The sequence below is a fragment of the Haliotis rufescens genome, unplaced genomic scaffold (genome assembly GCF_023055435.1).
Source record: "Haliotis rufescens isolate VD_foot unplaced genomic scaffold, xgHalRufe1.0.p SCAF_79, whole genome shotgun sequence".
NCBI classification, from domain to species: domain Eukaryota; kingdom Metazoa; phylum Mollusca; class Gastropoda; order Lepetellida; family Haliotidae; genus Haliotis; species Haliotis rufescens.
Genome location: NW_025964371.1, coordinates 1243409 through 1258543, shown reverse-complemented (window position 1 = coordinate 1258543; position 15135 = coordinate 1243409). Strand labels below are relative to the sequence as shown.

The 15135-nt window shown below is 41.7% G+C and overlaps 1 protein-coding gene across 4 annotated transcripts in view; it reads left to right on the top strand.

Moving 5' to 3' along the window:
• LOC124125673 overlaps nucleotides 1-14185 on the top strand; it is a 30379-nt gene extending 16194 nt beyond the window's left edge. For all 4 annotated transcript variants that reach the window (XM_048388810.1, XM_048388808.1, XM_048388809.1 and 1 more), the window contains exons 3-8: nucleotides 64-351; nucleotides 3069-3282; nucleotides 4507-4640; nucleotides 6114-6272; nucleotides 10364-10495; nucleotides 12311-14185. In XM_048388810.1, the coding sequence (XP_048244767.1) occupies nucleotides 64-351; nucleotides 3069-3282; nucleotides 4507-4640; nucleotides 6114-6272; nucleotides 10364-10495; nucleotides 12311-12669 (1286 nt within the window). In that variant the 3' untranslated portion in view covers nucleotides 12670-14185. The remainder of the gene's footprint in view (nucleotides 1-63; nucleotides 352-3068; nucleotides 3283-4506; nucleotides 4641-6113; nucleotides 6273-10363; nucleotides 10496-12310) is intronic.
• Nucleotides 14186-15135: the final 950 nt, after the last annotated feature.

Below are 15135 nucleotides of genomic sequence, written 5' to 3'. Positions count from 1 at the left end.
CTGAAGTGAAACTTACTGTGGGTCAAGTAACTGGATAAGTCTAGTTCTTGTTCCAACTTTCAGACGAGCTGTCCTTCTCGAGGGAGAATTCCGAGGCAGACGATGTACGCAAGGATCATTTTGTGAACATCCATTGCTGTGCTAACAACTTCATGGGAGATATTAAATGGTTCCGACAATACAATGGAACCATGACTGTATTGGTGTTTGATAACAAGAGGTATACTTTCAAAGAACGTCAGCAAGTTTTGGAGATCAACAAGGCTTTAATGCTGGACAACGGAACCTATGTTTGTGTGGCCCACAACACAACACGCAATGTCACCTTTCAGTTTGAACTCTATGTTGCTGGTAAGTAAAAATCTGAAATGGAATCGTTGCTATCATAATTTGATGTCATTTTTAGTTTCCCCATCTTTGTTAGGCCACACGTTAAGTTTTATGTTTCACAGTTTTTTTGGTGTTTTTTTGTTTAACGTCGCACTCAGCAATATTCCAGCTATATGACAGCGGTCTGTAAAATAATCGAGTCTGGACGAGACAATCCAGTGATTGACATCATGAGCATCGATCCACGCAATTCGGATTGATGACATGTATCAACCAAGTCAGCGAGCCTGACCGCCCGATCCCGTTAGTCGCCTCTTACGACAAGCATAGTCGCCTTTAACGGCAAGTATGGGTTGCTGAAGACCTATGTTCGATGTTTCAGTTTTATTCCTGCTTTTCGAGAAAAGGTCGGTTGAAATAAAAGTAAAAATAAATATTTATTCATTCATACATTCATGAAATTCTCTTGTGTCAGGATGATTCTCCCGAGTGAATTTGAACCCATATCAGTGTGTTTAATCCTACCCTACGCTATACTCTAGAGTAAAACTTCCTCTGGGATAATATTTAGGTTGGATATAATCCTTGTTTACGCAAGCAGAGTAATTTTATATGCTTATTTTGAGCTTCATCGCCCTAGTTTAGAATGCAGCTGTGGGATTAGCTTGAAACAAACATAGCGGATAGGTATCCAATATTCTGGAGGTGGACCAATCCGTACACGCAGAGTTTGGGGCCATCAGAGAATATTTACTTACTACTACTCAAGTTATCATGTTAGAATGAGGACCCACTGTTACTGATTCAAGAGTGCTTACAGGAAATATATGTTAAGTAATGAAATGGTGTAGTGTACTGTAAGATTTAATAATAACCTGAATTTCAGGAACTTTATTTTCCTTGAATTTATACAATGAATATTATTATGATTATATTGCGTCTTTTAGCATGTTTAGGACGCTATAAAAAAAAATTCTGTGTCCATTTTCCATACACATTTGTGTGTACTGGATGCACATTTCCGCATCACGTAAAAACCTGCAATTATATGGTGATCCATCTCAGCCTGTATCTGTCTTTGTAACCATGGTAAACGTTACTAAAAACCCAATCCCGATCTTGTATGTTTGTTCGTTCTTCGCGAACTAAGCAAAATGTCAGCCATATGATCTCTGTGAAAATTCGTCACCACTCGTTACCTGCAAGAAGACTCGTCCCCCTGTCGATGAATGTTATGTGCGAAAATACGACAAACTAATCAGAATGCACGTATGATTTTAAGTTCTTCGTCAAAGAATCCCTCAGAAATAATTTTTGATTTTACATATGTCTTTCATCTAAAATATACCCAAGACACAGTTAAATGGGTTCAATCATACTGTATAATTCCGCACGTCCCAATGTGCTTTAAATTGCATCTGAAACATATAAACTACATGGGGAAATAATATGTGAACCATTACGCAACGAGTTGACAATTGTTTTGGGTATGCCCGTTTGCGCTAAGACGAAACCCGGTCGCAGAAATGGCCATGAGAGGGGCACGAGTCGCTATTCGGCTTGTCCCGGAATAACACGAGTTGGGCACGAATGCTGTCTGAAATAACTAAGTCTGGACCAACAAACACTGCTCAATGTCATGAGCAACAATCCACTCCATCGCGGTGCAGTACCATGCAATTGACCATCACCAAGTCTAACCACCGATCCCTTCAGTTGCTGGGGACCTATTCCCTATTGTATTCCAGAATTACCCATCTTCCAAAGGTAAGAGACATAACTGAATTTAAAAGTCCAGTTTCCACCCTTGCCAAACTTGGCTGGAATTACTGGGCTCGATCGTAGCGCCACGAGTGGCTATTAACAGTTATGTCCCTTCTAAGCTTCTCCTATGGACCAATCAGATTCCACCTCTCGTATCACTTGCGTTTGCTTTAAAGGGAAGATGCCATTTTGTAAGATGATGCCATGGTTACAAAGCATGCATAATAGATGCATTATAATAGTAAGTTGTTTGATAATGGTTTCGCTTCTTCCATCACAGGAAGCAGTTGCAAATTTCTGAATATCATAATAACATCATTTATGTAACTTTTGCTAACAAGATGAAAATATCCATGATTGTAAAAAACGGAAAAGATCCAGTATTTTCAAAACAGGTATGTATTCAATCGTATTTCATATCATGATATACTGGTCATACCGCCCACCTTTCCTGAATGAGGTTTCAAAATCGCTTTTGACCCAGCGAACTTCAGAGGACTTTGGGTCGTACTGTCACATCAAACAATGATGTCATAATGCCCTGTTAGCTGTTTAGTCAAATTTTAATGTCTATTTTACCAGACATTGATTAGCCAATAAGATCCTTTTGCTCTTACAGTTAATGATATATAATCATGCATGTTGATATTCTTAATGTCTTTATGTCTAAGGGGCATGGGTGGCCCAGTCGTCTAAGGCACCGCGATTCGCTGTGCAGAGTTGCGTCCCTTGGGCATGCCAGAAACCTATGATTGTGGGTTCGAATCCCTGTTCGCCCCGAATATGTTTCTAGGTTTGTCAGCACCATACCCATGCTCGTGGGTTTCACCGAAGTGGTAAACGTCTGAGACCTGCATCACTTCGGGCTTTCCTCCCACATTAAGCTGACACGCCGCGATATAACCGGAATACTGTTAAAAGCGGCGTTAAACCCAACTCAACTCACTCACTCACTCTTTATGTCTTAATGTCAGAATGTGACAAAGCAGCCGGCAAGGTGATAGTGGAGCGTATGCCGGAGCCAAAGCAGATGGTCAGACTCGGCCAAACGAAGACCCTGGAGTGCCGAGGATACTTTGGCTGTGGCTTGCCAAACACTAAAAGTGCTTTCTGGATGAGGACAGGAAAACCCCCCTTTAAGCTTGAAGGAGATCATCCGTTATTTTCTGTGGAGATGGTGAATAAGAGGTAGGATTTCAGGTCACTTCAGACCAGCATAGGTTGCTAGGGAGCTGTTCTAATCTGGAGTCTCCACGGTACGACCAGCATAGGTTGCTAGGGAGCTGTTCTAATCTGGAATCCCCACAGTGAAACCAACATAGGTTGCTAGGGAGCTGTTCTAATCTGGAGTCTCCACGGTACGACCAGCATAGGTTGCTAGGGAGCTGTTCTAATCTGGAATCTCCACGGCACGACCAGCATAGGTTGCTAGGGAGCTGTTCTAACCCGGAATCCCTACGGTACGACCAGCATAGGTTGCTAGGGAGCTGTTCTAACCCTGATTCCCCACGGTACGACCAGCATAGGTTGCTAGGGAGCTGTTCTAATCTGGAATCCCCACTGTACAACCAGCATCTTTTGCTAGGGAGCTGTTCTAATCTGGAATTTTGAAGATTTTCAGCTATCTTGCCTTTTGTGCCCAGTGAAATCTGTTTCATTGGGTAATCGAGACGCCATTGATAATCGATTATCCCCAGACATGAAGTGGGGTATAGGAACAGTGTTCGTCCGTCCGTCCATCTGTTCGCTTTCTAAAGCGACAAAGTTTCTCACAAACTAATTAAGTCAGAGAGTCAGAGAAATGAAATTCTACACACTGATATTACTGATCATGATCTTAACTGAGTTTGAACATTTGTGTCTTAAATTCATTTTTAAAGAGTTATGGCCTTTGCTCCGTGCTTTTCAACTCCCTTGGGCACGCCAGAATCCTACGATTGTGGGTTTGAAATCCCGGTTCGCCCCGATTATGTTTCTAGGTTTGTCAGCACCATACCCGTGCTCATGGGTTTCACCGAAGTGGTAAGCATCTGAGACATGCATCACATGCTTTCCTCCCACATTAAGCTGTCACACCATGATATAACTGGAATACTGTTAAAAGCGGCGTTAAACCCAACTCACTCACTCACTCTGGGTCCAGACCTGGTTTCTGGTTTATTTTAATGTTGAATGTTTAATGATAGAAATTAGATGGTTATGTTTACTAAGGCAAAACATGTCAAGAGATTGTAAATCTCATTTATAATGGGTCCCAGATCAAAAGTCGCAATTATAAACTAAAATGTTTTTCATTTTTTTCATGTTTTCCTGACCCTCTTTTTGTCATAAATAATATTACAAAATCAAACAAAATATAATTTTTAGATTATAGTTGATCAAATGCATTTTATAAAATCTCTGTCGTTTCAGCAACGGGAATATACTTGGCAGTATACTGACCTTCAAGACCATCACCCAGGACAACATGACCTCCAGTTATATGTGTTATCTTTTCGCAGTGACGCCTAATGGAAAGTCCTTTCCCGTACAATTTGTCGATTTACGTAAGATATATTCCTCTTTTATTGTGCACTGCTCAGTGATGCCGATTCTTGACGAGGTCAGTATGCGAAAACAAGGACCCAAAGACCCGACACCTAAATTGGTCTGAGTCCCAAAAGGGTGGGGTCCGAGGGTTGTGTTTTCCCAGATTTACCTCGTCAGATGTAACCATTTGATTTGTTTTACTGAAACTGAGTTTAAAGTTTATGAAGCCATTAAACCTTCCTCTGTTTCGCTGCAGGAATGAGTGAGTTAGTGAGTTGGGTTTAATGGCGCTTTTAACAGTATTCCAGTCATATCACAGCGCGTCAGCAATGTGGTAGGAAAGCCCGACGTGATGCAGGTCTAAGACGTTTAAGACTTCGGTGAAACCCATGAGCACGGGTACGGAGCTGACAAACCTAGAAACATAATCGGGGCGAACCGGGATTCGAACACACAATTATAGGATTCTGGCGTGCCCAAGGGACGCAACTCTGCACAGCGAAATGCAGCGCCTTAGACGACTGGGCCACCTGTGCCCCCTGCAAACCATGAAATGTTACTTCCCATTCCATGCTGGTTATACAGAGGTGCCTATCTAACAAAGTCACTTGCGTAAGGGGACACCAAATGTAACGTGAGTTTCAGTGTGGGGCAGGACTGAAGCCCTTCGACCTCTGAGGAGTCAACTTTGCTGAACACCGTCACCCATCCACCTACTCTCTGCCACCGACCCGTGAAGATCCAGGGTAGAATAGGTCTTCAGCATCCCATGCCTGCTGTAAAAGGCGACTGTGCTTGTTGTAAGAGGCCACTAATGGGATCGGGTGGTCAGACTCGCTGACTTGGTTGATGCATGTCATCGTCTCCCAGTTGCGTAGATTGATGCTCATGATATCAATCACTGGATTGTCTGGGATGTCATATAGCTAGAATATTGCTGAATGTGGCGTTATACAACAAACGAACAAACAAACAAACCAGACATGTCATTATTCATCAAGTGACAGGTCAATACTGATCATGTTATGAGTCTATCTTTGAGGTCAGTGTCGGTTACATGATTTGGAGGTCTACATTGAAATGTACTGATTCATCCTGTGGAGGGGCGGTCGGGTAGCCTAGGGGTTAAAGCGTTTGCTTGTCAAACCGAAGACCAGGGTTCAATTCCCAACATGGGTACATTGTGTGAAGCCCATTTCTGGTGTCCCCGCCGTGATATTGCTCGAATATTGCTAAAAGCGGCGTAAAACCATACTCACTCACTCACTCACTCACGCACGCACGCACGCACGCACGCACGCACGCACGCACGCACGCACTCACTCACTCACTCACTCACTCACTCACTCACTCTGTGGTACGGATTAACCAATGGAATGGCAAGATTCTATAACAAGATAATGTGTTTGCTTCAGACTTGAAGCAAATTATCAGCATCTAAGCAGGCCAAGGTCAGCCACTGTAGCTACACGCCAGCAATGTTGTTTCAGCACAAAAGGAAGTTCTCCCCGGGTGGGGGGTGGCTGTTCTGGCTGTTCTGGCTGTCGTCATCATCGTGCCTCTTCTCGTCACACTTCTCATCCTGCCTTGGAAAGACCAGGTCCAGTTCTGGATGAGAACCAAGTTTCACCGTCTACCACTAAGACAAGGTAAATAAGAAGAAATAACTGTGTATCAGACAATAAAACACTGCAGGGAGAATAAACAATGAGGGGTGCAGAGAGTCCAGTCATTTATATCTAATATGAGATATAGAGAATCTCACCTGAGTTTCTTTTGATATAAAATATATCAACACGAGTTGTTGATGTATTTGATATCAAAGACACGAGGGTGAGATTTTATTTATCATCAAACATCATTCTTCCAACTTTTTCTATTTGTAGACAGTAATTAGAAGATAAATACTATGTGTGTGTCTATTTCCGGGATTTTATCGAGTATTTGCATCTTGGAAATTCATCTGGAAACCTGAAAGCGTTAGCCTGAGGGACCCGAATGAAAATTTCCAAGATGCAAATACTCAATAAAATCCCGGAAATAGACACACACATAGTATTTATCGATATTGTAAACCTATTGCTTGCTTCAGGGAATGCAAATCATATTTTCACCCTTTGACATTTGGTAATGTGACCCAATTTAGCCAATCACAACACAGAACACACTTCCTGTAGGTTTACAATTAGCAGTGTCTTCAGTGTAAAGAGTACTGCTAACAGCTTCAGTAGCAGAGCCATTAGTGATGTCATTTGATTGTGATGTCATGGTAACCAGTGACGTCACAATGGTCTGCAAAGCATTGTGATGTAATTTCATTGCAGAGATATCTACAGTGTAGATATTGCTTGATCTAATCCAAGCAATATCTCCTGTGGGAGCCAGTTTGGTTGATAAATCAACATTGTAAACCTATAGAAAGTGTGTTCTGTGTTGTGATTGGCTGATTTGGGTCACATGACCAAATGTCAGAGGGTGAAAATATTATTTGAATTCCCTGAAGCAAGCGACCGAATCACTGTGTAGGAATATATAATTACTCAGCATTTTTTGCATACTAATTAACAATGGACGCAAATTGAAATACAAAATTGATAACAAATATTTTTATTATCTCTATTCATGGGAATTATTGGGATTTTAAATTTTTAATTAAAAAAAATTACAATGAAATAATTACCAAAATCACAATCACCATAGTGACTAACGCGCTCCTGGCGAATCCTGAGATATCACTGTTCTGTATATCAAATGGCATAAAAAAAATCCAAGACCAAGCCAATTCTTCAAGAAATGTGTGCATATAATTTAACGAAAAATAATATCGATTATGGTTAAGTTATATCGTCAGTTTTAGTTATAAAATAAAATGAAACGGCTATTCACGGACACTATTTATATGAACTTATAATATTGACTATTACACTCCCTAGAAATACATACAAGATGAAATGTAAATGTACCTGTCACATGTACACTTGTTCAAATTAAAGAAATATCGTATACAACACTATAAACTTATCAACTTCATATGTGAACATTCTTCAAACAAACAGGAGATTATCAAACGTTCATATACGTTGTGGCCTATATCTAGGTATGATATCATATTGAACATTGATTAATATCCAAAGTGAAATTAATTGTGTGAAAAAAATGTACAAAAGATATGCAAGATCTAAATCATGAAACAGTAAAAAGCAGTTAACAATGATCGTGTGTACTTTCATTCAAGGACCTTCACCTCAGAGAAATTACCAAATATGTACAACAAATATGTTGAAGTTTGACATCACTACCGGTGACCGAATTTTACAAAATGGCGTGTTGACTGTCAACAGTGCGCGGGATTTTACGAGGGGACTTTCGTTGATTCAGGGTTCATATATACATAAATGTGACATGTAAGTAAACAGAAACATTCTGACAATCTGTGTACTGTTTTTTGTTGTTGTATTTTTCATTGAAACCAACGAAAATAGTCAGAAATTCTGATAAATACCGTTGTCGTTGTGCGTTATTTTGCGTCAGTCATGGCGTCACACAGGACGGGAACTTCGACAAGTTCTGTTGAAAATATCAAATTATTGCAATGTATATAGGTTTAATTCCCTAATTCTTCCTACGATTCTCTTTCCGTGTATATTCTGAAAATGCAGATCTCGAGCCAATGTACTCAACGAATAGACGAATGGCTTTGTTTACATTTCCAACAAGTGCACTTTTTTCAGCGTTCGTTTTCACACCTCATTTATTTTGCTTCATTACTTCTAGACAATTTGTATTGGCGACAAAGACCATTTGGCATTTGATTCTAAAATGTATGAGGGTCCTTGTTTTAACATATTGACCTTGTCGCAATTATTGTTATCCCGAAATTCACTTTGTAGTTTACGAATCCTTTAATCCATCCCGTGTCACTACAGTAACGTAGCTGTAAATCATGACATTTTATGTTATATTTTCTGTAGCCCTGTCATAATCACTGAGGTCAATGGATCAGTGTGCAATCGATATTCATTCTCAGCTCCCTGGGGAGTATACTACCCAAGCTCTGCCTGTGAGGTTCAAGAAGGTCACAATATCATCTTATCCTACTGGGTACCCATTTGCTGTGGTGTAGTGAGTGAGTGAGTCGGGTTTAACGCTGCTTTTAACAGTATTCCAGTTATATCACGGCACGTCAGCTTAATGTGGGAGGAAAGCCCGAAGTGATGCAGGTCTCAGACGTTTACCACTTCGGTGAAACCCATGAGCACGGGTATGGTGCTGACAAACCTAGAAACATAATCAGGGCGAACCGGGATTCGAACCCATAATCATAGGTTTCTGGCGTGCCCAAGGGACGCAACTCTGCACAGCGAATCGCAGCGCCTTAGACGACTGGGCCACCCGTGCCCCATGCTGCGGTGTAAACAGAGGCATATTACAAGCAAAGTGACGTGCCAAAGGTGACACCACATGTGCTACATGTGCTTCAGTGGAAACTTTGATTAATACTGGTGTTTTTTGTGCAGAATAATAATCCTTTCCTCCTGTCCAGTCAGTGCACATTGGAGTTACATCATAAACCATGATTAGTCAAATGACGTCAAAAGTCTTCAGGTATGACATCATTTCTAGTGTGAAGTCATTCCGACCTTATGTCACAATAGGATTCGATTGGTTTGTTGTTTGTTGTTTTACGCCGCACTCAGCAATATTCCAGCTATATGACGGCGGTCTGTAAATAATCGAGTCTGGACCAGACAATCCAGTGATTGATATCATGAGCATCGATCCCCGCAATTGGGATTGATGACATGCTTCAACCACGTCAACGAGTCTGACCACCCGATCCGGTTTGTCGCCTCTTACGACAAGCATAGTCGCCTTTCACAGCAAGCATGGGTTGCTGAAGACCTATTCGTCAGCGAGTCTGACCACCCGATCCTGTTTGTCTCCAAGGGAGGGTCTGTTAGCAGGGTAGATTTGGACCCGTCCCAGACCTGCCGTTATGATCCTTGATTTCTCAGCACCATGCCTGTGGTCGTTTTGGCAACCTTCGTCCTCACCCCTCAACATTCCTGACTTTAACCCATGTTAGAGTAGGTCCCTAGCAACCATGCTGTATGTAAGAGCTGACTTATTAAAACACATAACCCGTGAAGATTCCGTGGTAGAATAGGTCTTCAGCAACCCATACATGTCGTAAAAGGCGACTATGCTTGTCATAACAGGTGACTTATGGGATCAGGTGGTCAGGCTCGCTGACTTGGATGCTCATGATGTCAATCACTGGATTGTCTGGTCCAGACTCGATTATTTTACAGACCGCCGTCATATAGCTGGAATATTGCTGAGTGCGGCGTTAAACAACAAACAAAACAAAAAATATTAAATCACATGGTCAAGCTCAGTGACTTGGTTGATTGCGTGTCATCTTGACGAGGCTCCCTGACAGGACTCAACCCAAAAAGTACGAGAATCTGTACTTTACAAAGAAAGTGTTATCCCAAATATAACATTTGTTACATTTGAACACTTTGTAAATGGCATTGTGTATTCAGAGCCATTATGGAGCTGGAATATTGCTGAGTGAGGCATTAAACAACAAACAACTAGGCCTGGACCTTGTTCCACAAAGCGATCTTAGCACTATGATGATCATAAGCCTATGTTAAAGTATGGGACTTACGATCACCTGAGCGCTAAGATAGCTTTGAGGAACGAGGCCCTGACTTTTAAGTTTACCTTTCAGCCAACAAGCGACACGATCTGATCGTCTTGTGCCACCCAGACAACGATGACGAAGTGAGGAATCATATAACGAGTAACTTGAGAAATGATTACGCTGTCTTCTTTCCCTATGATGACATCCAAGGAGCAGAATGTAAGTATTTCACAATTTCAGGATGTCTTCCTATTTGTCGTGACCCTAATAATTCTTTTCAGCCATTGTTTCACCATTTTTACTGTTACCATGGTTATCAATCTCAGCTCTTAGTTCATGTGCGGCTAAACAAAGATCTGAGGACATCCCATTACAGGTCACGTCAGAATGACCTTTCGCGAACTTTGACCGACCACTGAAATGACTAACAGTCAGTGAGTAAAAGTTTTACGTCACATCGGCAGTATCTGAGCCATATAGTGACTAAATGACTAACAAGAACAAGAAGTTGACATCAGCCAATTAGAAAGCAGCTTTCTCAAGCTTTACAGCACTTGTTTCAACCTGGGGACTTCCATTTCAGACTACGCTTTAAAAATATGTTGACACAGTTCTCGATTAAAATTTTGAAATATGAACAAACGAACATTCCGAAGTGTCTAATATATGGTTGCGATTGTTTGGAAGTGGTTTCCACGTACTGTGCAACGCCTCCTCCGCTCAAATGTTTATCTCACGGAAGCGAGAGATAGACAATAATTTTGACGGAATCAGTCGTTCGGAATACCCCGTGTTAACATTTTCGAGGTTGCATGATCAGAAAACACATTCCGACTGTCACTTTCACGATCTTGTAAGCGATGCTCTGATTGGTTGGATGAAAGGTCGTTCTGACGTGACCCGTAATGGGATGTCCTCAGATCTTTGTTTAGCCATAGAGTGAACTAAGATCCGATTTTAATGAGGTTGCCATGGTTATTAAAGTTAATCCCTTGTCACAGTAGCATGTAGTAGATCTCAACATAACAAACGTTTGTGCCTGTTAAGGTCACTGGAATGGGAAGATCAATTGATCTTATGAGTGAATGAGTGAGTGAGTGAGTTGGGTTTAACGCCTCTTTTAACAGTATTCCAGTTATATCACGGCGTGTCAGCTTAATGTGGGAGGAAGCCCCAAGTGAAGCAGGTCTTAGACGTTTACCACTTCGGTGAAACCCACGAGCACGGGTATGGTGCTGACAAACCTAGAAACATAATCGGGGCGAACCGGGATCGGACCCCCCTGTACTAAAACAGTTTTATTTGAATCATGAAAATACAAGTTGGGGACAAGTGATACTTGTAAAAATATTTGCCCCCCCCCCCCCCCCCCCTGTCAAAAAAAGTTAAGCACGGCCTTGCATGTGATCAGTCAATATTTGAGGACAGGGTCAGTCACATGATTTCGGGGTCTATATCGAATGTATTTTTCGTCATGTTGTACTGATTAACCTATGGAATTGCAAGATTCTTAATAGAAGTATAACAATATGGAATTGAAACATGCAGTTTACTTGAGGTACTGATTCACCGACAAATGCCATGAGGACATTTTAATGATTTTATCAGACATTCTCCAAAATCGTAACCAAGTGATCAGAATCTTCAGGGCGTTTCGGATGAAGATCAATCAGTATCCACAAACAGTACTCACCTGAAATGCTTTGAAATGCAGAAAAACATGTTTATAACATGTAGATATTGATTTTCACGATCAAATTTAGTTTTACTGGACTTTCAATATTATCCACTGTAACATCTTTTAACATAACTAAGACAAAATTGTTATGGATGAGCAACTTCTTAATTACAACTGGGTGACGTTTCGGTGTAGATTCTAACACCGTTATAACCGATCACTGTGTTAGAATCTACACCGAAACGTCGCCCAATTGTAATAAAGAAGTTGCTCATCCATAACAATTTTGTCTTAGTTACCATTCCAACTTCTAAATGCCACTCAAAGAAGTTATCTTTTAACATGTTTCATTCCAGTGGAAGCTTCCGCTGCGATGGATGCCCTAACCAGCAGTTCCTTCGCGCTAATCTATCTCAGACCCTCAGATAGTCGGGTTCCTCGGTTGGAATCTTTAATGGATGCAGCTACAAATTGCCAGGGAGGGACACGAATCATCCTCATTCACAATGGCCCCTTAAGAGATTCGTTGCAAGGACTTGAAGCTGGATTACGATCTCGACTGGGACTTGTCCATCATATTAAATGGCCTTCAGACATTGATAGGAATGCAAGAGTGAAGAAGAATTTTATCTGTGCCATACAGTCTCATCTGCCGGAGTCGGTTGACAACGCTTCGGAATCTTCAACAGAACCTCTACTCAACTCGAGTGAGTGAGTGAGTTGTAGGGCAGGGACGGGCAACTCGGGTACCCGGGTCGGGTGGGTACTGAGAGGACCCGGGTACCCACAAGACTACCCAGGCCCGTGGTTAGTGACGTGATGTATTGTTTCATGACAAAAAATCACTATAAAACTACATCGTTACACGATAATTTTAAGTCTCTAATGTTCGCATTTCTTCATGACTATGAACACATTCCTTCTGACTTAAATATGTTTGAACAAAGCTAAACCTTAAGTCAACTTCAGTGTGACCACATCGTTTTATACGTCTATCTAAAAACATTCTGCCAGAGCTACTGTCAAACTATTACATTTTGTACCTATCTCTTGACACCAACAGCGGGTACCTGGGTAGGGTCGGGTAATAGGGGTGTGGGTACCCGGGTAGTAAATTTGGACTCGTCCCAGCCCTAGTGAGTTGGGGTTAAGGCTGCTTGGAACATTATTCCATTTCTATTAGGGCTGGGACTACCCAGGTACCCACCACCCTATTACCTGACCCTACCCTGGTACCCGTTGTAGATATTTAGAGATAGGTACAAACTATCCGATTTGGAAAAGTTTGACCTTAGCCCTGCAAAATATATTTAGATTCACGTTTAAAACGATCTGATCATGCATACACTGACGTTTAATGCATGAAGTTTTATCTTTATTCAAACATATAAAAGTCAGAAGGAATGGGTGCATTGTCAGAAAGAAATGGGAACATTAGTGACTTATAGTGTAACCAGAGTTTTAGATAATTTTTGTCATTAAACAATATATCACGTGACTAACCACGGGTCCGGGTAGTCCTGTGGGTACCGGGTCCTACTCAGGACCCAACCAACCCGAGTACCCGAGTTACCCGTCCCAGCCTTAATTTCTATCACGGCCTGTCACATTGATGTGGGAGATAAACCTGAAGTGCAGGTCTTCGAGGGTAAACTTTGGTGAAACCCACAAGCAACGGCGGAAGCAGGATTAGAACCCGCGATCATAGGTTTCTGACGTGCCCAAGGGACACAACTCTGCACGGCAAATGGCAGCCGTCAGCTTGATTGAGGGAACAAATATGTTATGAAACAGTTTATAGAAAGGACTCTCCTTATTTTGGGGTGGCCTGAAATGAATCGTGCATTGGCTATCATCCTCTCGGTGTAAAATTTCATTTGAAGTTCAACAACTCATGAAAGTGCAAGCCTCATGAAGCTGGATCTTGACCTGGATCATTATGTGGTTCATCTGCAGAGGATTGCCCTATCCTCATCTTGATTCCTGGTAACGACATTGAGACTGTCTTAGGACTGTTGAAAAGATAAACATGCTTTGAAATTACCGTATTCGACGTAATAAGCACCCCGCTCTAATAAGCGCCCACGGCAATTTTTTGCTAATATATTGGCTAGTGAACAATCCCAATTAGCACCCCTTCCGATTGATCAATGTACACAAGACTCATTTATTCGCATATAATACACACTAGCGTGTTATATGCAGCCTTAATTATGGGCAATTAAATTCTGCAAAAATTGTATCTCTCGTATTTAAACATTTCAGGCTGTCAGCATAAACCACAAAATTTATCTTTCAACTCTGTTATTTTTCACCAAAATAATATTCTAATAAGAGCCCCCTATTTCTAATTATGAAAGCTCCCTGGGCGTTTATTACGTTGAATACGGTAACTCAGCTTCAACCTTCTAATGACTCGGGGGAAAAAACAAGCAGCTTTTTGCTTTGGAGCGGGGTATAAGGGATTTGTTTTGCCTCTCAGAAACCCACGTGCTGCCTGACTTGCCAGTGGTGGGGTATAGGGATTTATTCACCCAATGAGAAATAATATTCCCCCTCCAAGGCAGGATACATCATATTTTATCAAAATCACCAATCCGATCTCATCATTCTGACATGAAGGTATGATAAGTATCTTTACTGTGTCGGAGTGTGAGTTGGCAAGACTATTAAATGGCCTCTTGAAGCAGTACTGCTCTTAAGGTTTGTTTGAAGTTGACCGATGCCGCCACAAAAGATTTTCAGCTCAACAGTGAAATGTTGTATGTTGTGCGGATGTCCATTGTTAGCTTTTGCCTTGTCGTTGTGTCCTCTCAAACTACAAGGCTCCGGAAGCTGAAGACTGCCTCCGTGGTCTAGTGGTAGAGCGTCCGCCTGGACAGTGGAAGGTCCAGGGTTCGATCCACGGCCGCGTCATACCAAAAGACGTTAAAAGATGGTACTTGTTGTTACCCTGTCTGCCGCTCGGCGTTAAGGGGCTAAAACAAGGACTGGTCGGCTCGGAGTCAGTATACTGTGTCTGAGTGGGGTATTCATGTTAAACTGCGGCATGGTATCTCAGTGAGCTAGCACTATAAATCGGCATCAGTCCGGACTAGTACAAGCAGCCACACACACACGCATGCGAGTCGCTATATAAGAGCAATAATAATGGACGCGACGTTAAACCACATTTCACCTC